The 27058-nt window shown below is 36.3% G+C and overlaps 1 protein-coding gene across 1 annotated transcript; it reads left to right on the top strand.

Annotated features, from left to right (window-relative positions):
* Window positions 1-13210: 13210 nt before the first annotated feature.
* On the top strand, window positions 13211-22513 carry LOC138813703 (vomeronasal type-2 receptor 116-like; the record flags this gene model as incomplete). The annotated part of the gene is made up of 5 exons (XM_070002086.1): window positions 13211-13531; window positions 14609-15415; window positions 16541-16768; window positions 20041-20164; window positions 21612-22513. Coding segments are annotated over 5 exons (2382 nt in total), but the record flags the coding sequence as incomplete, so codon positions are not given.
* Window positions 22514-27058: the final 4545 nt, after the last annotated feature.

A 27058-nucleotide genomic window follows, 5' to 3' on the forward strand; every position in this document is an offset into this window, starting at 1 on the left:
CAGGATTGTGATAGAGTAACATTACTTTTTAGTCTTCATTGTGGGAATCCTCTACTAAACTAACCAGTCTCACACATGACTTAAACCTGAAGGGCTAAGAAAATGAGGGCGGAAAGCAAAGTAGCTAGGATTCAATTAATAGCCTAGAATGGATTTCAGGTAGGGTAAATAAAATGACCATCAGAGTTGTTGCATCCCCTGGAATTCCAGATATCAACAAGATTTAGCACAAACCCATGGAAGACATTATCTTAGTAGAGAAACAATGAACACATCCAAATAAAATTTGTTAGTAAAATAATGGTGAGAGCCCTCAGGTCAGCAGGATTCTGGGGTCAGCTACATCTCTAAGCTTTCCTTTTAGCTGTGGATGGAACCACAGCTCAGCAGCTTCCAAGGAGGGAAACAATGGGCAAGAGCAGAATTGATGGTGATTTTGGCAAAGGAAAAGATACCAGCTAGTAAAAATTATGTGAGGGGGATGTGCCCAAAAGGGAACCTTACTTCATTGTTGGTAGGAGTGTAAACTTGTTCAACCACTTTGGAAAGCAGTATGGAGGTTCCTCAAAAGACTTCACATAGAGCTCCCCTATGACCCAGCAATCCCACTTTTGGGCATTTACCCAAATGTTTACAAACAATACCACACTAAAGCTACCAGCACAACTATGTTTATTGAAGCATTATGTACCATAGCTAAGATATGGAACCAACCCAGATGCCCCTCAGTAGATGAATGGATCAAGAAAATGTAGTATATATACACAATAGAATACTATGCCTCCATTAGAAAGAATGACATTGCCCCATTTGTTAGGAAATTGAAAGGCTTGGAAAAAATTATATTAAGTGAAGTAAGTCAACCCCAAAGAAACATAGGTCCCATGGTTTCCCTTATTTGCAATATCTAGTATATGTATGAGTCAAGCAGAAAAGGTCAGATAATGTGATGTGAGGAAAATGAACCCATAGATATATATTGAAATGTTTTTTTTCTTTCATGCATTTGTTTCTAATGCATTTAAAAGATTATTTCTTTGTTGCTTTGTATGTCCCTCCCCCACAGTATAACACCTGCTTTCACTATATTTGATGTACGAATAATTTGTGGAGAAGGGGAAAAACAAGTCGTTTAAGGATACAGGTGGACCCGTTGCAACAATGAGAAGTACAAGTTGTCATGTAGAAAACGACCTTTACAACTTTAGTGGGGGGAGGGGAGGCTGGGAAGGGATGTGATGAGTAAACAAAGGAGGAGGCTGCAGTGGTTGATAAGAAATGTACTCATTATCTTGCCCATGTCATTGTAACCCCTCTGTATAGTATGTCCACAATAAAAAAAATAAATAAAAAAAGAATTATGTGAGGGTGGGGTACTAAGGGCTCAGACCCTATTAGTTCCATTGAAGATTGCATTAACTCCTATGCTGGAAAATAGGTGCTTAATAGACTCAATTCTAGAGTAACATCTCTCAAAAGCTATCTACTAAGTTAAAAATATCACTCCAAGTAATGGACTGAGAACTGTGAAAAATAATCACTAATATACGTTAAACCTGTTCAGCAAAGTTTTTAATACACCCGAAATCACCAGACTGAGAAGTACCAAATAGCACCTAATACAATGAATACAAAATATCTTAAATATCAAGGAATAAATGTAACCAAGTTAGTGAAAGAAATCTACAAAGTAAAACATTGTTTTTTCAAAAAAGTATAACACATAAAAAGAAAAATTTTCCATTGGGTATAAACTGAGAAAAGAACTATTGTGAAAATATCTGCATCACTCAAAATTATATGTGTATATATACGTACATATATATAAATATAAACATATATATATATATATATATATATATATATATATATATAAAACAAAGGTCTGAAATCTTCCCAGATTCTGATCAATGGATAAATAGACCAAGAATATGGTCTACATACACAATGAGTTTTTGTTCATTCATAAAAATTAATGATGTACCGTGTGTAATGAGATGGGAAAACTGGAAAAATGTATACTAAATGAAGTAAGTCAGGCCTAGAAACAAAAGATAAATGTTTTCCTTTAGATATTGAACCTAGAATTAATATATAAAGTAAAAGCATAGGTGATATGCAAGTTGATTCAGATGTATTAACTGAAACACTCATTAGAGGTTTCAAATAATGTAATTTCCTACAAAGGCAAAGTCAACTGTCTGAAAAATAAAACACCAAGAAACAGTCATTCGAAAGGTTGTTGGATCAAATCAGGGGAAAGGAATGGACATATGAAGAACAGAAGAGGAGAATGCAGTCACACATCCAATCTATATATACTTCAAAATGAAAAGATGGAAGAAGTGGATAGGGGAGGGATGAGTGAAATATTGAAAGGGATAACATTGATCAAGTTATGTATGTTATTCATAAACTTCTTTGTTAAAAAGAAACTCCACTTTACAATGATTCAGACAATAGAAATTTTAAAAATAAAAATAAAATAAAATAAGATTTTATATGTGTTTTGATGTTTACATGTACATATATACATATATATAATGTACTCTTTTTTTATAGCACAAAAAGTAACATCTGTCAACAACATCCCTTCTTAAAACCATTAAATACAGTTTTGATTATCCCATATTCACAAACATATATTCAGTATGTTGGTTATGTGGAATCTGTTACATCTCCATTGACCTTCTTTCTACACCACAAGCCATGACCTGTATTTCATTTCTGCCATTTATTTTGTTTAAAATTTTTGTGTCAATACTATGGCTTGAACTTGGGGCCTGAGTGATATCCCTTTGCATCTTTGTGGACTATGCAGATTCTTCCAATCTGATGCACACCCATTTGTCAATGCTTTCTTGAGGACCATGATAGGGAGTTACTATAGAATGTGTCCTATCTCCAGCCCTTCTTTGCACTGAGTATTTCTATGATAGTATCTTGCTTTTGCTCTATGTCCATGCCTGGGCTCTAGTCTTTCTAATGTTGCTTGTTGCCACAATTGGAATGAGAGGCATATGCCTCAATATCCACCTTCTTCTATTTAAACAGAATCTCAGGATCTTGTGTTTAGCCTGGGCTGGCTTGGAATCACAATCTTCCTGATCTCAGCCATCCTCCTCAGCACACTCACCACATCAGCATACATCCATATACACCTACACAGACACACAGACACAGATGTACATACACACGCACACACACACACACACACACACACACACACACACACACACACACACACACAGACCCAAATACCTTAATAGGGTCTCATGAAAGTTGTGCCTAAGCTGTTTGTGAACTGTGATCCCAGTCTCAGCCATGTGAGCATGTTGCACTAGTCATGAGTCTCAATGCCTCCCTCAATTCCTTAGTGTGTAGAGGCAACCCAAGACCTTTACCTGAGCCACTGTCCAGGACATATTCATCCAGTTTTGCTCTTCTGTCTTAAGCTATTGCATTACTCCTTAGAAAATCTTTACCTCTGTCTATTGCTTCAAGTGTTTCCCTTATTTATCTATGTAGTTTCATATTTGAAGTGCTTAAGTTGAGGACTCTAATGGAATGACAGGGAACTATTTCCAGTCTTCAACAAGTGGCAATGCAGTTTCACAAACAAATTTTGTAACAGAAGCAATCTTGTGTCCACTATATGTAATTGGCCATGTTGTCAACAATCAGTTAACTGGATTGTTCTGAATCATCCATTATGTTTACTGGCTTCCATATGTTCTTGGGACCAGTGTCAATGTGATTTTCTTTCAGTGGTTGTGTAGTATCATTTGAAATCAGGTTTCCCATATTTCCAGCATTGTAAATTTTCCTTATGATTTTGTTTTTTCATTGTGTGAATCCAAATAAATTTTAAAAGATTATTTTTTCCTAGGACAACATTGAAATTTGGAAAGAACATGAACTAGCAAGTTTCTTTGTAAACTGGGCATTTCAATCATATTCATTCTCATCCAGAAAAATGAAAGTACTACCTGTTCTATTCTCTGATTCTTTCTTCTACATCCTCTGGTTTTCAAGTCTGATAGTGGATTTTTATGCTGTAGATTGAATTTCCCTTAGACATCTTTGGAGGCTGTGGCAGACAAGTGTGTACAGAGGTTCTTCATTAGTGAGTTTGTGTTGGTGGAAAGCCTTCTGCTTGTATCTTTATGGCATTAAAACTGACATATCATTTACAAAAAGAGGATGTTTACCTGGATATGGTGACTGTGAATCGATCCTCTAAGCACAATGCCCTCATAACTTTAGTTGACCACTCAGATGCATAGACATTTTCTGGCCACTTCACCATTCACGAGACATGATATCATCCCATGCAATCCAGTTGCATCATCCCAAATAACTTTCATGCAAATAGTCTAGACACAGACTTTGGACAAACTGCAACCAAGATAAATCCATCTCTGGGGCCTCATTAAATGTGGTCTTAGATGAAATCACAGCACCTGCAGCGAAGAAGACAAATCTGAAAACATGTTTTCTAACTCACGTTTTTCTTCCTGATGTAAGGCTACAAATGCAGAGCCCCTGGGAATACTCTTATACATTACTTCTGGGGACTAACAAGAGGCTTTGATTAGAGGTGAGTTATAGTGTAGATCTCTGTCAATAAAAAGATACATATGCACATATACATAACCGAAACTCTGGGTATCACTTCCTGCCAGCTTTTCTGCTTGGCAGAGGATTCAAGGATGTGCCCTTTGGCTTTCACACTCCTCCTTCTCTATCTTCCTCTCCCTGTCAGGTCCTTGGCTAGCACTAGCTGCTTTTCAACAATGAAGCACCGAGCACACATGCATGGAGATGTGATGATCACTGGGTTTTTCCCTCTCTACACTTTGGGAGTAGATCACAGTAACAGCCATGCTTCCAGGCAAGAAGAGAACAAGATGTAAGTACTTTCATATTTTATTTCCATTACTGTTTTATTCTGAGGATGGTCAATGGGTGAGGAAACTCAGGTTGAACACATCAACGATCTCTTTCTCCTCTACACTGACCTTGATCACTATTGCATTCAGAGCAGCTAAGTTTTATTATGTTGTCTTACATCTCCTTTTGACTGATTTTCTGCCTGCTGGCAGGGGAGGACTCCATTTACTTCCATATATCTTCTACTTTCCAGGTCTGTAATTTCTTCCCTTTACTCTAGCATCCCTGTATCTCTTCCATTTAAGCTGTCACTGTGGAATATGTAGTGATGTTACTACAATCAACCTGAGTCACTGGCATGAGTTCTGTATTAAAAGGATGCCACTTCATTTCCTTATCCCTTATACCAGTGTTCTGAGAACTTTTCTTTAGTAACATGTATATTTTGAGAATGTCAATAAAATTTCTTATGGTGGCTTATGTCTGTAATCCTAATTACTCATGGAATTGATGGAGGTTTGAAATGAGCCCAAGCAGGAAAATCTATGTGACTATTTTTAATTGTGTCTATGTGACTTTTATCTCCAATTAAACAGCCAAATGCTGGAAATGATTTTGTGTCTCAAGTGATAGTGTGTGAGCCTTTACCAAAAAAGCACAAGAACCGTGCCCAGGCACTGATTTCATGCCCTAGAACTAGTGTGCACATGTGCATATGCACAAACACACTCACAGTTACATATATACACATTCTTAGCACACACAAGCAGTTACTTTTACAACTTAAGCTTTGTGGAATTGTTTCATGTCAGATAGTCTCCACAACACAGGTGTTACCAGGAAGATCAGTGTTATGAATGATTTCTTGTGGGGGCATTTACCTGTCCAAGTTAAATTCTATAGGTAGGATTGCAGGTATTATCCACCAGTAGAGATAATTTGAATTTCTTGAAGAATCTCTAAACTTTAATTATTTTATACCATTACCAAGACTGTAATTTTTCTCTGGGTTAATAAATAACTAATGGGTGTCATGAATACCCAAATGATTGAATATCAGTTTTCTGTTGTGCTTATCTAATTTTTACTTGTCTGTTCCTTGATTGGATTTTTTCTATCCTAATATTTAATTTTTAGAACTTTTCCCCTACATTATTCATCCTCTGTGAGATGGATAGCTAGCAAGATGGTTAACTTCTCATTTGGCTTTCCCAACATTTCTTTCACTGTGCTGAAGCTTTTCAATTGGAAAAGCACAGTTACTTTACAATTCCAGTGCTTGGGTGGAAGTTATGGCCTAGTAAATGAGATTAAGAATTCTCACATTTAATCAAACCCAGAGAATATTTCTTCTTATTCTTTTATAAGCTATTGACTTTTGTTGAAGTTACCTGTGTATTTATATTTCCCCTCATTTTCACTTTATTTGCAAAGTTCAAGTCTCTATTAAGAACTAATCAATTTTGAAATTAAAAATATATGGTCTAGTTTAAGTGTTTCACACAGGCATGCCTAGTCTCACAATGCCACCGCTTGCTAAGGGTGTCATGTTTGGGCATGTTTTATTTGACACCTTCTCCAACAATCAGATATCTATTGTTTACAATTACTTTATGGTCTTCTATTTCTTTGATACATGTGTCTGTTATTGTCAGAATGTTTTCTGCTATTATAAGTATTACAACAGGCATAAGGATGATTTCATGTTGTTCTTGTGTCTTAAAATAGCTCTGGCCTATGGAGAATTTTCTTATTCATAAAATTCAATTTTGCCTTTTTTTTGTAAAGGAAGTGATAGGAATTTTTATATAGACTGAATCTTGTATGGATGTTTTTTCAGAAATACAGCTATTTATACTATAGTGGTTCTGGCATGCAGTATAATGGAAGGTGTGGATTCATATGTGGTATAATATGATTTACCCATTTTATGGTTAGCTAATTTTACTTCCGTTCTATCACCCTGCTTTTCTTGTAGAACCTCCATTTTGCTTTATTGATTATTGGCATTTTGTTTTTAGTCTCTAATTCTTTTTCTTCTACTTTCATTCTTTGTGCTAATTTTGGGTTTGTTTCTCTAGTTGCTTGAGATTCAGCATAGATTCTTTAGTACAGCATGTGTACTCCTAATTTCATCAAAGTGTTGCAGTTTCAATTCTTTGCTCTTTTTCTATATCTATAGATTCTGATATTGTGTTTTCATTTATATTTGTTCCAAACATCAGTAAACTTCTTGTACATTTATATATATATATATATAAATATACAGTTATATACATGTTCTTTATACATTATATATAATATATATTGTATTTGTAATATATATTATATAATATATATACTCTTACCAGTAAATTTAATACATTTTCAAATATTATTTTCTTTATAGAATTGTACAAAGTAGTTGTACAGAGCAGTTAATGAATACAGTGTGTCTTGATCAATGTCACCCCTTTGAAGATTCTGACCCACCACACCCACCACAAGCCCATCCCTCAATTTTCTTAAATGTACATTATGTCTTGGATGTTTACCATTTAACATAGCAATTTATGTATACAAAGCATCTGGATCTATTTCACCCCTTCAACGTGCTTCACCTGTTCTACCTAGTCCTTCCCCTATTTTCCCCAGTTCTGTGGCATATACAATGCATACTTAGCTGCGTTTTACTCATTTTCCACATCCATGCTTCTATTCCTCTGCATTTGGCCTCCCACAACCCACCAAGCACTCATTTTGTTGGCCTTTGTCTTTATCTTGCTAAGGAATTATATTTTGGTTAATTCATTGATAATTCCTTGGGTGCAATCCAGTTTGCTTACTTCTAGATGTATAGGACACATACTAGTTCCCATTAAGGAGGGAAATCATGCAACCTGTGCTTCTCTGGGTCTGGCTTTTTCACTTAATGTAATCTTCTCCTAGTCATTCCATTTCTTTACAAATTGGATGTTGAATCTTGGAGGAATCAACATTTTGAGCTCGACATATATTTTGGATATGCAACCTTTCTCTGATGGATACCTGGTAAAAATCTCCTGTTCTATGGTCTTTCTATTGTTCCCTACGTGGTTTGCAGAGCAGAAAATTTTATGTTTGGTATAGTCCCATTTATCAGTCATTGTAAATTTTATTTGTTTTGATTCTGGAATTTCACTTAGAAAATTTTTAATCTGTTTTGAGGGGCCCTGCGCTTCCTGAAAAAGTTTGATGTTTTCTGGCTTTACATTCTGTTCTTGGATACAGTTTAAATTGACGTTGGTGCAAGGTGATGTATAGATATCTAGTTTCAATTTTCTACACATGGATGTCTAGTATTGCCAGCATCATTCTTTATGCCTATATTTGTCACCCCTTTATCAAATATTAGATGGCTATAGGTCTTTAAGATCATTTCATGGACTTCTGTTCCATTGCTTCTCTGGCTTGTCTTTTTATCATGCTGTTTTCATTACTATGCTGCTCTTATAGAGCTTGAATTTCAGTATTGTCATTTGTCGAACACATTTCTGACCACTAATAATAGCTTTGCTTTGCATGGTCTTTTCTAATTCCCTTTGCGTTTTGGATTGCTTTCTCTGTCTCAATAATTTTGTTTAGATTTTTGGATATTGCATTGAATTTGTAAATTACTTTGGACAGATTTTCCATTTACACAACACTAATTTTTCCAGCCCAGGAACACAGAATATCTTCCTATCTTCTTAAATCCTCCTTGCTTTCCTTTTTCAAATTGTTAGAATTTTCATTAGAGTGGTCTTTCCAGTATTTGTTCGCTCCCAGTTATTTTATATTTTTGAGACAATTGCAAATGGGGTGCTATTTTAATTTCAGCCTTGAACTTTGTCAATGGCAAAGAGAAATGCAATTCATTTTTGTGCGTTGATTTTGAACCTGGCTATTTTGTCAAAGTTCAGGATCAATTGTAGTAGAAACGGAAGAGGAGATTTGGGGTTCCCTTAAGTACATGATCATGTCATCTGTATAAAGGGATGGTTGTACTCATCCTTCCCTATTTGGTTCACCAAATGCTTTACCCCTGCATACTGCTCTTGCTACAAATTTTAATACTATATTGAAGAGTAATAAAGAGTGTGGACATCCTTGTTTCCTGAATTTAGAGTAAATATCTTTAGTTGTTCACTATTAAGCATAAAACTGGCTGTGGATTGTTCATATACAGTCTTTCTTACATTGAGTAATGTTCCAAAGATTCCTAGCTTCTCCAGACCTTTCATCAGGAAGGAGTATGGATATCAATTAAACATTTTTTCTGCTTCAGTTGAGTTAACCATGCAGCTTTTGCCCTTGCTTCTGCTGATGTTCTATAATATGTTAATTGAATTGCATATGTTAAACCAGGTTTGCATCCCTGGCATGCATCCCTTCAATCATAAGGTATGATTTTCTGCATCAGTTGTTGGGTTCTATTTGCCTGTATTTTGTTGAAAGGTATTTTATTAAGATTAATTGAGGAGAAAGATACAGAGTTGTTTTTTCTCAGTGTGGCCTTCTCTTGTTTGGAAATGAGTGTAATGTTGGCTTCATAGAATGATCAGTGTTCCCTCCTTTCTATGTCATTAAAGTGTTTGAAGAGTACTGGTGAAAATTCTCCTTTAAAAGTCTTTTAGAATTCATTTGTAACTCCATCAGGTTCTGGGCATTTCTGGAGAGGGAGGTCTGTTACTGCCAATGCAATTTCCTTGCTTGTGAATGGCCTGTTTATTTTATTAATGGGAATTTACTTTATTTATCATATATTATTGGTACTGTAGAATTGATATGTAGAGGGCTTATAAGTACAAGAGTAATGAGTACAATTGTTTTTGAATCTTGTCTGTTCTTTCAACAAGCTCTCGCTGTCTTTCCCAGCCATATCACCCACAACATATCCAGTTTATTTTCTACATAGTTTCTTGTGAATATCACTGTTGCAATGGTTCATTCTATCCCCCTGTTTCTCTGATTCCCATTCCCTTCTCAGCTCTCATAAACTTATATAGAAGAATATGGGGACTGAAATCACAGGGAATAAACCAGAGCAGAAACAAACCACAGACAAAAGTAATGTTCCCAGAAGTTATGAACACACTTCTGGGAACATTACTTTTGTCTGTGGTTTGTTTATGTATCAATTGACCAATTTTCTTCCTCTGAGACGTCCTTCTTAAGGTATTTGGCCCTTTTATTGATTGGGTTGTTGACTTGGAAAGTTTCATTCTGTGCTATTAATTTTTGAGATCTAGGTATGTGTTAGATATGACCCCTTTGTCTGACATAGAGCTAGTCAAATTTTTTTCTCCCATTCTGTAAGCTATTCATTTATCCTACTAGCTAAGTCTCTTGCTATGCAGAATCTCTTCAGTTTAATACGGTCCCATTTATCCAGTCTTCCTTTTATTTGTTGTGATTCTGGATCTTTGTTTAGAATTTTTACCATGATGCTATAAGGATTAGGTGTTTCCCTAGTCCTTCCTGTAATATTTTCACAATATCTGGCCTTACATGGAGATATTTGATCCATTTAGAGTTCATTCTGATGCACTGTGATATATGGATATAAAGCCTCTGTTTTCTGCATGTAGATAGCCAATTTTGCCAGCACTGTTTTTGTAAGAGGCTATCTTCCTTGGAAGCTCTGTTTCTGGATGCATTATCAACTATTAGGTGGCTATATGTTTGTGAGATTGTTTCTGTGTCTTTTGTTCTGTTTCATTGGGCTTCAGGCCTTTTCTTGTGCCAATACCAAAATGTTTTTATTACTATTGCTCTGTAATATTCAAGTTTGGTATTGATCTTACTACAGCACTGTTCCTCCTGCTAAGGAGTTTATTTTTGTTACTCTAGATCTTTAATTATTTCACATGAATTTCTCTCTTTCTTGGAAGAATGTTGCTGGAATTTTGATTGGTATTGCATTGGATTTGTATATTGTTCTGTACAGAATTGCTATTTTCATGATGTTCATTCTTTCATACCAGGAGCATGTGATATTTTCCCATTTCCTAAAGTCAGCTTCAATGCCTTTATAAGAGTTTTAAACATTTTCACAATATAGATCCTTCCCATCTTTGGTTAAGTTAATTCTTATGTATTATTGTGAAGCTATTACAAATGACATTGCTTTCTTGATTTCAGTACCAGTCTTCTCACTGTTGCCATACAGGAAGGCTACTCATTTCTGTGGTTTGATTTCATACCTGGAGTTTGTGGAGTATAGAGTGTGCTCATATTTGAAGAACTTAAAGATTCCTCCTGTGAATACATTTAGTCTTGAGGTTTTCATGAATGGGAGGCTTTAGGTCATTTCAATTGCCTTAACTATTATTGGCTATTAGACCACCACCTGGAACTAGTCATCCAAGGAAGGAGTCCTCTAGGAGGTACTCACAGATTCCAGTGTCAATTTTGAGCTGGGTATCAGGAGTCTTCTTTTTTTTTTTTTAATTTTTTTTTTGGTCCGGTCATGGGGCATGAACTCTGGGCTTGGGCGCTATCCCTCAGCTCTTCAGCTCAAGGCTAGCGCTCTACCACTTGAGCCACAGCACCACTTCCGGCTTTTTTCTTTTTGCTTATGTGGTGCTGAGGAATCGAACCCAGGGCCTCGAGCATGCAAGGCAAGCGCTCTACCACTGAGCCACCTTCCCAGCCCCCAGGAGTCTTCTTGAGGGGCCTCTGTGTCTGGATGTGGCAGTCTAAATCTCTTCTTCCTGTTTCTTTCTAGCTATACATGATAAATACATTAAAACGACCCAGAAGAAATATTTTTATCTTGCAGCTTATTTCACTTAGCATCAGCTTATAAGGTCATATATATATATATATATATATATATATATATATATATATATATATAGACCTCTTCTGCTTGTCCTAGACATTTACTAGTTATTGCAGAAAAAGGAAACTATGGGATCTATGTTTCTCTGAGCCTGCTTACTTCACTTGATGTAATTTTTCTAAGTCTTTGTATTTCCTAACAACTGGGGCAGTGTCATTCTTTATGATGGAGGCATAAAATTCCATTATATATATATATATAATGTTTTATATATATAATGTTATATATATATATAAAACATTTTTGATTCATTCATCTACCGTGGGGCAACTGGGTTGGTTCCATATCTGAACTATGGTGAATAATCCTGTGATAAACATAGTTGTGCTGGTAACTTTAGTATAGCCTTGTTTATGATTGTTTGGGTAAATGCCCAAAGGTGGGATTGCTGGGTCACAGGGGAGCTCAACCTTCAACTTTTTAAAAACCTCTTTCACACATCTTCATTACTAAATTTTATTCCTCCACATGTGTATGTACAAGCTCACTATTTTCTTCTGTTTAGAGCTTTTAAAATATGACAGACTTTAATTGTGATCATTTCACATATACCTTTAGTATATATTGAACATTTCACTAGTATACCCAACGTGCCTTCATTGTTTCCTTTTAAACAATACCAAGTGATTTCATTATATTACTTTCTTTAGAATATGCCCACTCTCAAGCTTGCATGTAAATACACACAAACACACACAGACACTCACACATACCTTGTCACACACAAACAGAACACAGAGAAAGAAGGAAAAGTACTTTGATCCTCTTTATTTTGTTCTATTGCTTCCTTTCCAGTCTCTAATTAAACATATTGGGAAGAGAGTAACGAAAAATGAATTTAACCATGGAGGCCTTGGAACTGAGCTTTCTATGCAAACCTTACCTACAATTTTCTCCTGAACCCTCATGCCATGGGTTTCTTATTTCAAATTGACTTCCTTGAAATTGGATGCATCCTTTTTGTTTTGTTATATAAGCAAAAATTAAATCTCCATCAACAATAGTTTAGCTCTTTTTCTTGTTATCAGTAAGAACTATTCAATATGATGGTCTGTGAGCAGAGCTTGCTATAGAATTATTCATAAATAACACTTGTCTTCTGAACATTGCAGTCAAATTAAACATTCCTTAGTTAGCCTGACATGTCAAATATAATTTAATATATTATAATATAAAATGGGTGACTGGAAACACCAGAATCATTTTCCACACTGGTATAGCTAATTGCCCTAATGTAAAGGCAATACAACATTTGGTGTCTCATGAAAACTGAATCAAAGACAACAGAGTTTCGCTCTAGTGCATGCGGTGATAGGGAAAACAAGCTCTCTCTCAACTTAAATAACTTTATGAATCTCATTTATGACAAATGCTCTTCATGTCTTTTGTAGATATTTACACAAACATAAGACACTGCATTCAGATTCAATTCTAACCAAGCATTTAAAGTATTGAAGTCTTAAGTTTTGAAATATTCCTCCTCAATTTCTTTGCTCATTATACAGATTTATGTTCAAGAACTATCAGTTTGTTTTGGCCTTGGCTTTTGCTATTGAGGAGATCAACAAAAATCCTCATCTTTTACATAACTTGACTCTGGGATATGATATCTATGATGTTGAATTCAGAACTTGGACAATGTTTAAGAATCCCTTCACTTGTCTCTTTGGGAAGTACAAGATTCCAAACTACTCCTGCATTCTAGACAGCATGACAATAGCAGTACTTACAGGACCATCAGGAATAACATCTGACCAGATTGGGACATTGCTAAGTCTCTACAGATTTCCACAGGTGAGATGCAAAGTGTAGAAGTATATAATAATGTCTAATTTGGTGGCATTTCAGGTGATAGAAGAGAATGATAGGAAGAGATTCTTTTTATGAACCCATCCATTTTTGTAGTATCAAAGAGTATTCACTCAAAGATAGTTGGAAATATATATTTTCACACTTTGGAAAAAGAAGATTTGAGCCAACAAATAGATAATTCACTGTTTAAATTGATAGCAATAATTTTCTTTAATGAATCAGGAAATGGAGAGGACTTTGCAGTGTACAGACTGAGCAAGGTACTGATGACTCACACTATAATCCTAGCTAATCAGGTAATTTGTATGTCTAATTAACCTGCAAAGGGCACAAGGTGGATATGTGACTCCATTGGTACAGCACAAGTCTTGAGGAAGATTGACAGTGAAGTGCAAGAAGTCATGAATTTGTGCCCTTGTACTGGCATTCATGTACACACACACACACACACACACACACACACACACACACACATGAAAGATACCATGATGAATGAAGTAAATCTGGCTCAAAACAAGAAAGGATAAATGTGTCCTGTCTTATATGAAAGTTAGATCTAAAATATGAACATTTAATATGAAATATGGAAGATGCACATAGCCACTTACATATACAGATGATCAATCTGACTAAAGTATGATATACATAAGGGTGGAACTCCATGGTGAAACTTTTCTGATCTACTGACAGCATGAAAAATGAACACCAAAAACGTGAAGAATATCTTGTCTGAGAGGGGTAGGTGTTAAGGGGAAAATAGAAAGGAATATGGAATCAGTTGTTGGTGAAAAGAACCCATAATATACAATGGGCATATGTGAAAATGGAATTAGGAGTAGGTAATGTTGATATAGTTGAGAAGAGTTGATAGGAATAGTGTTGAAGATCAAGAGATAATTACAAGTCAATTGATATGTTGTACAAAAACAAATTATTTTTTTTCAAAACTGAAATAAAACCTACTTCAACTTCAACTGTTTTTTAACAGACTTCAAGACTAAGATTGTGATACATGGCAATCTTCTCATTCATGAAGTGTCCAATTTTCTTTCTCTTTAGTTTACCTTTGGGCCTTTTGATCGTGCCCTGAGTGATCATAACAAGTTTCCTGCTCTCTATCAGATGGCCCCAAAAGACACACCAATAGCCACTGCCATGGTCTCATTACTTCTTCATTTCAGCTGGAACTGGGTGGGACTGTTGACCTCACAAGATGAGAATGCTTCATGGGTTCTTGCTGAATTGAAAGAAGAGATGGCCAAGAACAGAGTTTGTATAGCCTATGAGCTAGTGATGTCAACCCAAGACACGTCACATATATTCAAACTCGTAGCAGTTCATAATGAGATAAATCTATCTTCAGCAAGTGTTCTCATCATATATGGTGATAATGATTCACTGATAGGTTTAGTGGTATTTATCGAGCAAATTTTTATACATGGCAAAGTTTGCATTATGAACTCACAGTGGGATTTCACACTGAAAAGGAGATATTTCATGCTAGGCTCATTGCATGTGCCTCTTATTTTTACACACCATTATGTAGATGTTTCTGGATTCAAAGATTTTATCAAGGCAGCTAAGCCTTCAAAATACCCAGAAGACATTTTTCTTGCGAGGCTGTGGTTTCTGTCTTTTAATTGCTCAGCTTCTGAGTCTGACTGTGTAACATGGGACAACTGTGTTCATGATGCCTCTTTGGATTTGTTGCCTGTGCATATTTTTGATATGACTATGTCTAGAGAGAGTTACAATGTTTACAACGCTGTGTATGCTGTGGCCCAGACTCTCCATGTGATGCTTCTTCATCAAACAGAAATTCAAACAATGGACAATAGAAAAGAAAAAGTGCCTTCCCCTGAACAGGTAATTTCTTCCATGTTGGAGAACACACTAAGAGCAAAGGCACTTTCTAGAGGGGTTCCTTAATGTATGAAATTAAATATTTTTGTATGTATGCATGTGTGTTCCTGGATATGTATATGCATATATGATGTGTGTTTATATTCACAAATATATATGTTAGTTTTTATTCATATGTCATACATAACTTGGTTGCTGAAATTAATGAATATTTCAATATTTGAAGTAATTCTCTCAACTCTTAAACTTTTTATTTTCTAGTATTAGAAACAACCATAAACACAAAAATTGAAAAAAAATGTAGATTCACATTTAAAATATTAAATATTTCAGGTGTTTTTCAAAACCCTATATGATTCGTTCTTTCAGTGTCTTTTAAGTATTCTAGATATGTATGGATATGCTGTTAAGAAAACTATCTTCCAGTAACAAGGATAAAATATATTCCATCTTTCTATAAATTAATTTTGGCAAGTGACTGAGTCTCTTTATGTGCAAAGCTATTGCTCAACCACTTAAGCACAGCATTTTTCTGGCTTTTTCTGAATTGTTTATTGGAGACATGATTCTCACGAACTTTTCTGCCTAAGCTGGCTTCCAAGCATGATTCTGAACTGAGCTACTTGCATAGCTCAGTTTACATCCATAAGCCGATAGGAACTTTCTCATGAATTCCATTAGTTACTAATAACCTCAACATGTTCATAGCTAGTTTTTTGAAAACTGCAAATAGAGCTTTTCCCTATGACTTTATTCAGTCAAATCATAGGATAACCAAATGAAGAAAATTATCCATATTTTTCATAAGTGACCAAGTTTCATTCAACTTTTGGCATTAACCATCTAACAACCACAAATTATAGACATTCATAAAACAGTGGTTGTGGCAAGATGGGTTAAAATGATTTCTCTGGAAAAAAGTCTTTCTACTACTTTTCTGAGTGATCAGGAAAGAAGTGATTATTTTTAATTCCTCCATAGATTTAATTTCTGAGATACTTCATTGGGTGTCTCTACTCTTTTTGAATTCAGAATCAGAGATTAAAGGCAATCAGGAGCATTTCTTACTTCATGTTTTCTGTCTTAACTTTGGGATTCACTTAACCACAGATGAGGTCTCTCTTTTAGCTGCACACTTTTCTGAAGAGCATCCAGTTTTACAATCCAACTAGAGCTAAAATGATTTGGGATGAGAAAAGGAAACTGGAGCCAGAGTATGACATTCTGAACATTTGGAATTTTCCAGAAGGTTTGGAACTTGCAGTGAGGATAGGGAAGTTTTCTCCATATGCTCCACATGGTAATCAACTGTCTTTATCTGAAGATATGGTAGAGTGGGCCATTGGAACTACAGAGGTGAGTTGGATCTACCCTAATAATTTTAAGCACACACAAATCAGCAAGAGTCACCCTTTAAATTTATACCTGGCTGAATGCCAGCAACTTTCTCCTATAATCCTACCAATTAATAGAGCTTATATGGAAATATAATAGTTTAGAGTCAGCTCACACAGGAAAGTCTGTGAGAATTTTATCTCCAATTAACCTCCAAAAATCTGGAAGAAGAACTGTGACTCTGGTAGTGTAATGTTATCCTTGAGCAAAAATAGCTCAAGTCCAGTGCACAGGACTTGAGTTCAAGCCCAAGGATCAGAACCAAAAAAGTTAAATGTGTTTCTACATGTTGATTTTGAATATTGTAAATTACATTTTTCCCAGTAGGTATCTAACACTGTGATAAAGTACCTGAGGAGTAAATTCAATTGGTTGAAATGTTTCTTTTGCTCCTTTCTGTGGAGGTTTATGTAATGGTTAATTGAGTTGCTATTTAACTATCTTTGTTTAGAGGAATCATTGAAGGAATCTGTGTCAAGAGTCTCATGTCTTGGTCACTGGAAACAATGAGAAAGATAATGTGACCCGGTGTTCACATAACCCTATAAAGTGGAGGTTTACTCCTTGCTCTTCCCCATAGCACAGATGACTAGGAGACAACAGTGATTTTTTCTTCCCCCATGATATAATTCCTGTTTTCACTCTATTTGCTTCAGGTGCCCTGAGTCCTGTGTGTGTGTGTGTGTGTGTGTGTGTGTGTGTGTGTGTGTGTGTGTGTGTGTGTGTGTGTGTGTGTGTGTGTCTGTGTGTCTGTGTGTCTGTGTGTCTGTGTGTGTGTGTTTCTAATTGGTGGAGTGGAAGGAAAATAACAAAATGTTGAAATAAGGATACATGTTGACCCACTGTAACAATAAGATGTACAAGACACTATGTTGAAAAGTAACTTTACAAATTGGGCGGGGGAGGAGGGAGGATTTGGGGAAGAAAGAGATAGTAGTGGAAAAACAAGGAGGAGGTTACAATGCTTGATATACAATGTGGGGATAGGAAGGTGGCTCAGTGGTAGAACACTTGCCTTGCATGCCTGAGGCCCTGGGTTTGATTCCTCAGCACCACATAAGCAAAAAGTAAAAAGCCAAAAGTGGTAATGTGGCTCACGTGGTAGAGCATTAGCCTTGAGCTGAAGAGCTGAGGGACAGAGCCCAGGCCCACAGTTCAGGCCCTGCGACCAGACCCCAACACACACAGAAAAAAAGACAATGTTTTTTTTTATTTATTTTTTATTGTGAAAATAGTGTACAGAGGAGTTACAATTACATGGGCAATATAATGAGTACATTTCTTATCAAGCATTGTAGCCTCTTCCTTTGTTTCCCCTTCCAATCCCTTCCAATCTTCCCTCTGCCCCACCCACCCAATCCTCCCCCCCCACCACCAAAGTTGTGAAGTTCGTTTTCGACATGACAACCTGTACTTCTCAGTGTTGCAACGGGTCCACCTGTATCCTTATTTAAACGACTTGTTTTTCCCTTCCCCTCCACAAATAATACTGACATCAAATACAGAGAAAGCAGGGGTTATACTGTGAGGGAGGGGCATACAAAGCAACAAAGAAATAATCTTATAAATGTGTTAGAAACAATCGCATGAAAGACTTAAAGAGAAACTTCTCTGAAGAAGAAAGTAGGATGGCCAATAGACACAAAAAGAAATGCTCAACCTCACTAGCCATAAAAGAAATGCGAATCAAAACAACATTAAGATACCATCTCACCCAAGTTAGACTGGCAAAAATCAAGAACTCTAATAACAACAGATGCTGGAGGGAATGTGGACAGAAGGGAACCTTACTTCATTGTTGGTGGGAGTGTAAACTTGTTCAACCAATTTGGAAAGTAGTATGGAAGTTCCTCAAAAGACTCTACATAAAGCTCCCCTATAACCCAGCAATCCCACTTTTGGGCATTTACCCAAATGTTTATAAACAAGACCACACTAAAGCTACCAGCACAACTGTGTTTATTGCAGCATTATTTACTATAGCTAAGATATGGAACCAACCCAGATGCCCCTCAGTAGATGAATGGATCAAGAAAATGTGGTATATATCCATAATGGAATTCTATGCCTCCATCAGAAAGTATGACATTGCCCCATTAATTAGGAAATGGAAAGACTTGGAAAAAAAGTATATTAAGTGAAGTAAGCCAAGCCCAAAGAAATATAGGTCCCATGGTTTCCCTTATTTGCAATATCTAGTATATGTATGAGTCGACCAGAAAAGGTCAGAGAAGGTGATATCAGGAAAATGAACCCTAAGATATGTATTCAAGTTTTTTTTTCTTTCATGCATTTGTTTCTAATGCATTTATAAGTTTATTTCTTTGTTGCTTTGTATGTCCCTCCCCCACAGTATAACCCCTGCTTTCACTGTATTTGATGTCGGTATAATTTGTAGAGGGGAAGGGGAAATACAAGACGTTTAAATAAGGATACAGGTGGACCCGTTGCAACAATGAGAAGTACAAGTTGTCATGTCGAAAACCAACTTTACAACTTTGGTGTTGGGGGAGAATTGGGTGTGGAGGCGGGGTGAGGCTTGGAAGGGATGAGAAGGGGAAACAAGGGAGGAGGCTACAATGCTTGTTAGGAAATGTACTCATTATCTTGCCCATCTAATTGTAACCCCTCTGTACAGTATTTTCACAATAAAAAATAAAAAAACAATTGCATGAAAGAAAAAATAACTTTTGAATACATATCTGAGGGTTCATTTTCCTAACATCACCATATCTGACCTTTTCTGCTTGACTCATACATATATTAGATATTGCAAATAAGGGAAACCATGGGACCTATGTTTCTTTGGGCTTGGCTCACTTCACTTAATATAATTTAAAAAAAGATAATGTAATCATAACCTTTCTCATGTAACTGTCACACGTCTGTATAGAATTTTTACAATAAAATTTTATACAGAAACTTGTAATAATATTAATTCAAGAAAATCCCAAAATCCCATAGGGCTGTGCAATAGAAATTTCATTTTCACCCATACATTCAGCCTTTTAAAGATCCCATTACTTTCAGTCATTCAACAGGCTAGAAATCAATGTTGTATCGCATACCCTTTGGGAATCATGGAATATGGGATCTATAACAGAATTCAATAAATCGACTGCACGTACCTGTATAAAACATAATCTTAAAAATCGCAGTCTTTAAAATGATGGATTTTTGCAGCGTTTGATATGAGTCCGAACAGTCACTGGCATATCCCTGCCTTTCCTCAGACTCCTCTCTCTGTCTGCAGTAAGAGTTGTGATCCTGGATTCAGAAAATCTCCTAAGGAGGGAATGGCTGTCTGTTGCTTTGATTGTACACCTTGCCCAGAAAATCAGATTGCTAATAGCACAGGTGAGTCTGTGACTTATGAAGAAATTCTTTATCTCTCCCTAGTTTTCCAAACAAGTTAATGCAAAAGCTGTGTATTAGGAATACAGAGCTCATGCTCCTCTCCCTATTTATAACTAAATTCTGAAAAGTGGTGGTATTGGTAATTGTAATATGATATCTCATGGATTTGAATTATATATTTAGTAACATGTTTCAGATTATTGCAGAAAAAGTTATCTCCAAGAATCCTTCTTATCAATAATCAATAGGACAAGTCTAAACTCTCATAGAAAATTAAACATATTTTATTATGGAGAGTATTCATCTTAAAAGATATTTTATGCACACAGAAAACATAGAACTCACATATCTTTATTTCTTAGTGTCTAGAACTCTTCTTGGCAAAGGACAAGGGTCCAGTAAGCTAGATTCAGTGTAAGAAGTGAGCATGATTATAGAGTGTCCAAGAGCGGTCAATCTGTTCCCACAGGTTCACAGGTGAGACAAACATTATGAGATGAAATCAAGGATAATATATGACAGGGTAAAATTAATGCTTTACAGAAACATGTAGAAAAACTTAAGCTATATAATTACAATTATGATTGAACAACTGTTAATGAGAGTTTGAATTAGTGTAGAAAAAATTTAAGATATTATAATGCCCAAACTGTTATATCATCAATACATGTGAGAGCCATTGAGTGACAAAATGTTGAATCAAAAAGAAGCAAAACTCCACCCCATTTGTAAGGAAATGGAAAGACTTGGAAAGTGAGGTAATCTCAACCCAAAGAAACATAGGCTCGATGAAATAATTAGTAAACATCTAAGATAATCTTAGCAGATGAACAGAAAAGTTCAATGGATATGTACATATGACCATATAAGCTGATGATAAGCAAAATGAGTTCCAAGATATGGACACAAGAGATTTTCTTTGTTTTTGTTTTTTTAATGTACTATGTGATTTTGTGAATTTTTTGTACCTTTTCCTCCCTATATTATATCCCCTGCTTTAGCTATATTTGCTTTTGGTAACCTAGAAATATGTTTATGTTTATTTGAATTAGGGAAGAGAATTGAAACAACAGAAGGGTGAGATTAAGGCCAAGGGAGGAACCAATGCCACAGCAATATACACAAAACTATATCAGAAATGATGCATAAAACTTGTGGGGAGAAAGTGGCAGAGAGGGAAACTGGAGAAAAATGAGGGAAGGGGTAACAAGTTTGAAAAGAGATGTACTTATTACCTTACATATGTAACTGTAACCCCTCTGTACATCACCTTGACAATAAAAAATTCAGAATAAAAAGAAAAATATAAATATATAAAATATAAAAACACTTTAATTATAGTAAATGCTGACATCTGTGGATTTCACCTGAGTGAAAATTTTCCTAAATTATTTGGAACAAACGAGGTTCATAAAAAGAAATAATCATAGTGTACATGTCTCAACAGATATGGAGCAATGTGTGAAGTGTCCAGATCATCAGTATGCCAACACACACAGGACTCAATGCTTCTTGAAAACTGCAAGTTTCCTGGCTTTTGAAGATCCCTTAGGCATAGCTCTTGCTAGTATGGCTCTTTGCTTCTCCTTGCTAACTGCTGCTGTTCTTGGAATGTTTGTGAAATACCAAGACACTGCCATCGTCAAGGCCAATAATAGGGCACTCAGCTACATCTTGCTGATCTCCCTCATCTTCTGTTTCCTCTGTTCCTTGCTCTTTCTTGGCCGTCCCAACATAGTCACCTGTATCCTGCAGCAGATCACATTTGGGGTTGTGTTCACTGTGGCTGTTTCCACAGTGCTGGCTAAAACAGTGACTGTGGTCCTGGCCTTCAAGGCCACTTCCCCAGGAAGAAGGATGAGGTGGCTGCTGGTATCAGGGGCTCCTAACTTCATCATCCCCATCTGCACTCTCATCCAGGTGACTGTCTGTGGACTCTGGTTGGGAACCTCTCCTCCCTTTGTAGACATAAATGCACACTCTGAACATGGCCATATCATCATTCTGTGCAACATGGGCTCCCTCACTGCCTTCTACTGTGTCCTGGGATATCTGGGCTCCTTAGCCCTTGCCAGCTTCACTGTGGCTTTTCTGGCAAGGAATCTGCCTGACACCTTCAATGAAGCCAAGTTCCTGACCTTCAGCATGCTGGTGTTCTGCAGTGTGTGGCTCACCTTTCTACCTGTCTACCACAGTGCCACAGGGAAGATCATGGTGGCTGTGGAGGTCTTTTCCATCTTGGCCTCTGGTGCAGGGCTCCTAGGCTGCATTTTTGTCCCAAAGTGTTACACCATCTTGTTAATGCCAAAAAGAACTTCTCTGCATGTCTTCAGATATAAAAGACAGTAGGAGAAATAATCATTCTTAAGATTAAACACATGGGTTTGATTAGTATGCAGAAGGTCTGATCTAATTCTATAGTAATTATCTCTTCTTGTCATAGTTTATATTATGGAATGTATACTTCAAAGACTAAGGATCTAGTGTGCATTTTCCTAGCAGTGGTAGACACATGTGATTGTGATCACAATTTAAACTGGAGTTTTGCTTCTATATTTTTGCTTAATCCTATCCAGTCTTCACTTAATTCTATTATCCCCTCTTCTTAATATCTTTTCACTCTTATCTTTCTCAACAACTCTTCTAAATTTTTCAGTATATTAACTTCCTGTTGCACACTCCCATGTTGCAGAGTCCTCAAATCCATTTCATTAGTATTTTCTTCTTCACAAATTTACATCTTTTAATGTTGTCCTTAGATATTGCTTTGTTCAATACTTGTATATTTCTACTAAAACCTTCACCTTTTGAAATTATGCTATCTCTCTTGTGGGACCTTCCTCTCTGTCCCAATCTTTCTCTTTTTCTCTCTCCATCTCCTTCTTTATCTTTCTTTTCTCTCTCACATTGCTTCCCTCATATAACTTAGGAATGACTTGTAAATGGTACAAAAATGCATTTTGATTCAAGGTTACAATTTATGAGATGTTTTGAATTTTCTCTTAAGATTAAAATCGGTCATGCATAATAATATGTGTCCTCTTGCCTGGATATACATTTTATTTTATGGTTGGTTAATCACTCTGCATTAATTTGACACCAAGTATTTCGAATACTAAATATATATAAGATTATTTCTTGTAATTTCATCACTACTTACAATCTGTTAAACTGGAAAATTTTTATGTGCCACATGTCCAAATCTTGAGAAGGCAAGCTGTAATTATTGTTTCAAATAGGTTGATTTAGTGGGCTCTATACTATGTTAACAGAATTACATATTTAAGAGAAATATACATAATTGCACTCATTTCTTGTCTGTTCAAGAGTTCTTTACAGGTTTCTTCTGATAATAATTTGATTCATTTATGCATACTTATAATCAGGGCCTATAATCTCCTTTACCTTTCTCACTCAAGGCTTTTTTTTCTTTTACCACTTGAATTACCATTCCTTTTCTAGCTGTTCGACATCTTATTGGAAATAAGAGTCTCATACCCTTACCTGATCAGGCTGATTTCATACCTTTTCTCACATTTAAATTTCTAAATCATACATGGCTAAGTAACTTACCATAGCTTTCTATAAATTAAAATTTTAGTTGACAATAAAAATGTTCAGCAAAATATATTGTGTGCTTATTCTTTTGTTGAGGGCATGATGTTTAACAAAGAAAATGTAAGCCGGGTGCTGGTGGCTCATGCCTAGATTCTCAGGAGGCTGAGACCTGAGAATCATGGTTCAAAGCCAACCCAGGCAGCAAAGTCTGAGAAACTCTTATCTCCAATAAAGCACCAGGAAAACCAAAGTGTTGCTGTAGCTCAAGTTGTAGAGTGCTAGCCTTGAGCTGAAGAGCTGAAGGACAGCACTCAGGCCCAGAGTTCAAAGCCCATGACTGACAAAAAAAAAAAAAAAAGAAAGAAAGAAAATGTAATTAATTTTCAACTTCCTCAGTAAGTTAATCAAGATATAATCAAAATACTCATCACTTTCTATTGCATTTTGTACTTTCTTCCTTGTCTATTTAAGAAATTTCATTAATAGAGTTGAGCTTATATCATTGAGTAAAATGCAGAATCCTCATTGTATCATGTGAAATTATTGGGAGAGTATGTGATTTCAGTGAAGTTACATATTCTTTTATACTCCCGCTAATTTTTCTGAGTTAGGATTTCAGTAAACTTACACAAAACTTTATCTCTTAAATGAAGAAATTCTTTATCTCTCCCTAGTTTTCCTCATTCCAAAGAAATTAATGCAAAAATTGTGTATTAGGATTACAGAGCCCATTCTCTCTCCCTGTTAATAACTAACTTCTGACAAGAGATGGTATTGCTAATTGCAATACAGTAGACCATAGCTTTGAATTATATATTTAGTAATATTTTCCAGGCTATTCCAGGCAAAGTTATCTCCAGGAATCCTTATTATAATTAATCATTAAGACAAGTCTAAATTCTAACAGGAAATTAAATGTCTTATTGAGGAGAGTGTTCATCTTAAAAGTTATATTTTATATGCACAGAAAACATGGGTCTCACATATCTTCATTCCTCAGTACCCAGGCACAGGACAAGGGCCCAGTAAGTTAGATTCAGTATAAAAAATGAGCATGAATATAGAGTGCCCAAGAATGGTCAATCTGTAACTACAGCTTCACAGGGGAGCAGGCAAGCCAAATCTAATGAGATGAATCAAGGATAATATGCCACAGGGCAAAATTGTTTTACAAAAACATGTAGGGAAATTTAAGCTGTATAATTACAATTTTAATCCAATTGAAGAATTGTTAATGAGTGAGAAGTAGTGTAAAAAAGATCAAGATAAGGACTCAGTTGCTATTATTTTGTTTCTTGCTATTGTTTCTAACATATTTATAAGATGATTTCTTTGTTGCTTTGTATATCCCTTCCCCATGGTATCCCCTCTTTTCATTGTATTTGATGTTGGTATAAATTGTGGAGGGGAAGGGAAAAAACGAATCATTTAAATAGAGATACAGATGGACTCATTGCAACAATGAGATGTACAAGACATTATGTCGAAAAATGAACTTTACAACTTTGGCCCAGGGTGCGGGGGTGCCCCAGGGGCAGGGGAGACCGGAAGGGATGGTAAGCAGAAACAAAGAGGAGGCAACAGTTCTTGGTAAGTATTGTACTCATTACCTTGTCCATGTAATTGTAACCTCTCTGTATGGTATTTTCACAATTAAAAAAAAAGATACTATAGTAGCCCAACTGTTACATTATCAATGCATGTAATAGTCATTGAGTGAAAAAAAGGTTGAATAATAAAGACTGATGGAAGCATAAATACCACCTCAGTTGTAAGGAAATGGAAAGACTTGGAAAAAATCATATTAAGTGAAATAAGCCAGACCCAAATAAATATAGGGTCCTTGGTTTCCTTTATTTACGATAATTAGTATATGTCTAGGATAATCTTAGCAGATGAGCAGAATAGCTCAATAGCTATGTTCATATCACCCTATAAGATGAGGCTAATAAAATGTTCTCCAAGATATGAGCAGAAGAGCTTTTTCTTTGTTGTTGTTGTTTTTTTTAATGTACTATGTTATTTCATGAATCTTTTGTATATTCTTTCCCCTATTGGTATCCCCTTTTGTCACAGTATTTGATTTTGGTACCCTAGAAATGTTTAGCTGAATTAGAGAAAGGAAACAACAAAATGGTAACAGAAAGGACAAGGGGGAATCAATGCAACACAAGACAGTATGTTGGAAATGATCTCTGTACAACTTGTGTGGGGAGTTTTTGGAGGAGGGAAAGTAGGAGAAAAATGAAGGAAGAGGTAGCAAGTTTGACAAGAAATATAATTATTACCTTATTTATTTAATAGTAATCACTCTGCAATCACCTTGACAATAATAAAAGTCTGAATGAATAAGATAAAAATGGGAGGCAGTTATGGCCAGGGAAAAAATACAAAGACGTATTTATGATACTAAATACTGACATCTAAGGATTTCACCTAAGTGAAAAATTTCCTAAAAGCTTTGAAGAAAATAATGATCATTTATAAAAGTAATTGTAGTATACATGTCTCACCAGATATGGAGCAATGTGTGAAGTGTCCAGTTCATCAGTATGCCAACACACACAGGACTCAGTGCTTCTTGAAAACTGCAAGTTTCCTGGCATTTGAAGATCCCTTGGGCTAGCATGGCTCTTTGCTTCTCCATGCTAACTGCTGCTGTTCATGGAATGTTTGTGAAATACCAAGACACTGCCATTGTCAAGGCCAATAACAGGGCTCTCAGCCATATCTTGCTGATCTCCCTCATCTTCTGTTTCCTCTGTTCCTTGCTCTTTCTAGGCAGACCAAACACAGTCACCTGCATCCGGCAGCAGATCACGTTTGGGGTTGTGTTCACTGTGGCTGTTTCCACAGTGCTGGCCAAAATAGTGACTGTGGTCCTGGGCTTCAAGGCCATTTCCCGAGGAATAAGGATGAGGTGGCTGCTGGTATCAGGGGCTCCTAAATTCATCATCCCCATCTGCACCCTCATCCAGGTGATTCTCTGTGGACTCTGGCTGGGAACCTCTCCTCCCTTTGTGGACACAGTTGTACTCTGAACATGGTCACATCATCATTCATTGCAACACAGGCTCCCTCACTGCCTTCTACTGTGTCCTGGGATACCTGGGCTCCCTGGCACTGGCCAGCTTCACTGTAGCTTTTGTGGCCAGGAACCTGCCTGACACCTTCAATGAAGCCTAATTACTGACCTTCAGCATGCTGCTGGTGTTCTGCAGTGTGTGGCTCACTTTCCTGCCTGTCTACCACAGTGCCAAGGGGAAGATTATGGTGGCCGTGGAAGTCCTCTCTATCTTGGCCTCCAGTGTGGGCCTCCTGGGATGCATTTTTGTC

The sequence above is a fragment of the Dipodomys merriami genome, unplaced genomic scaffold (assembly GCF_024711535.1).
Source record: "Dipodomys merriami isolate MVZ:Mamm:240054 unplaced genomic scaffold, mDipMer1.0.p SCAF_6, whole genome shotgun sequence".
In the NCBI taxonomy this organism is placed as follows: domain Eukaryota; kingdom Metazoa; phylum Chordata; class Mammalia; order Rodentia; family Heteromyidae; genus Dipodomys; species Dipodomys merriami.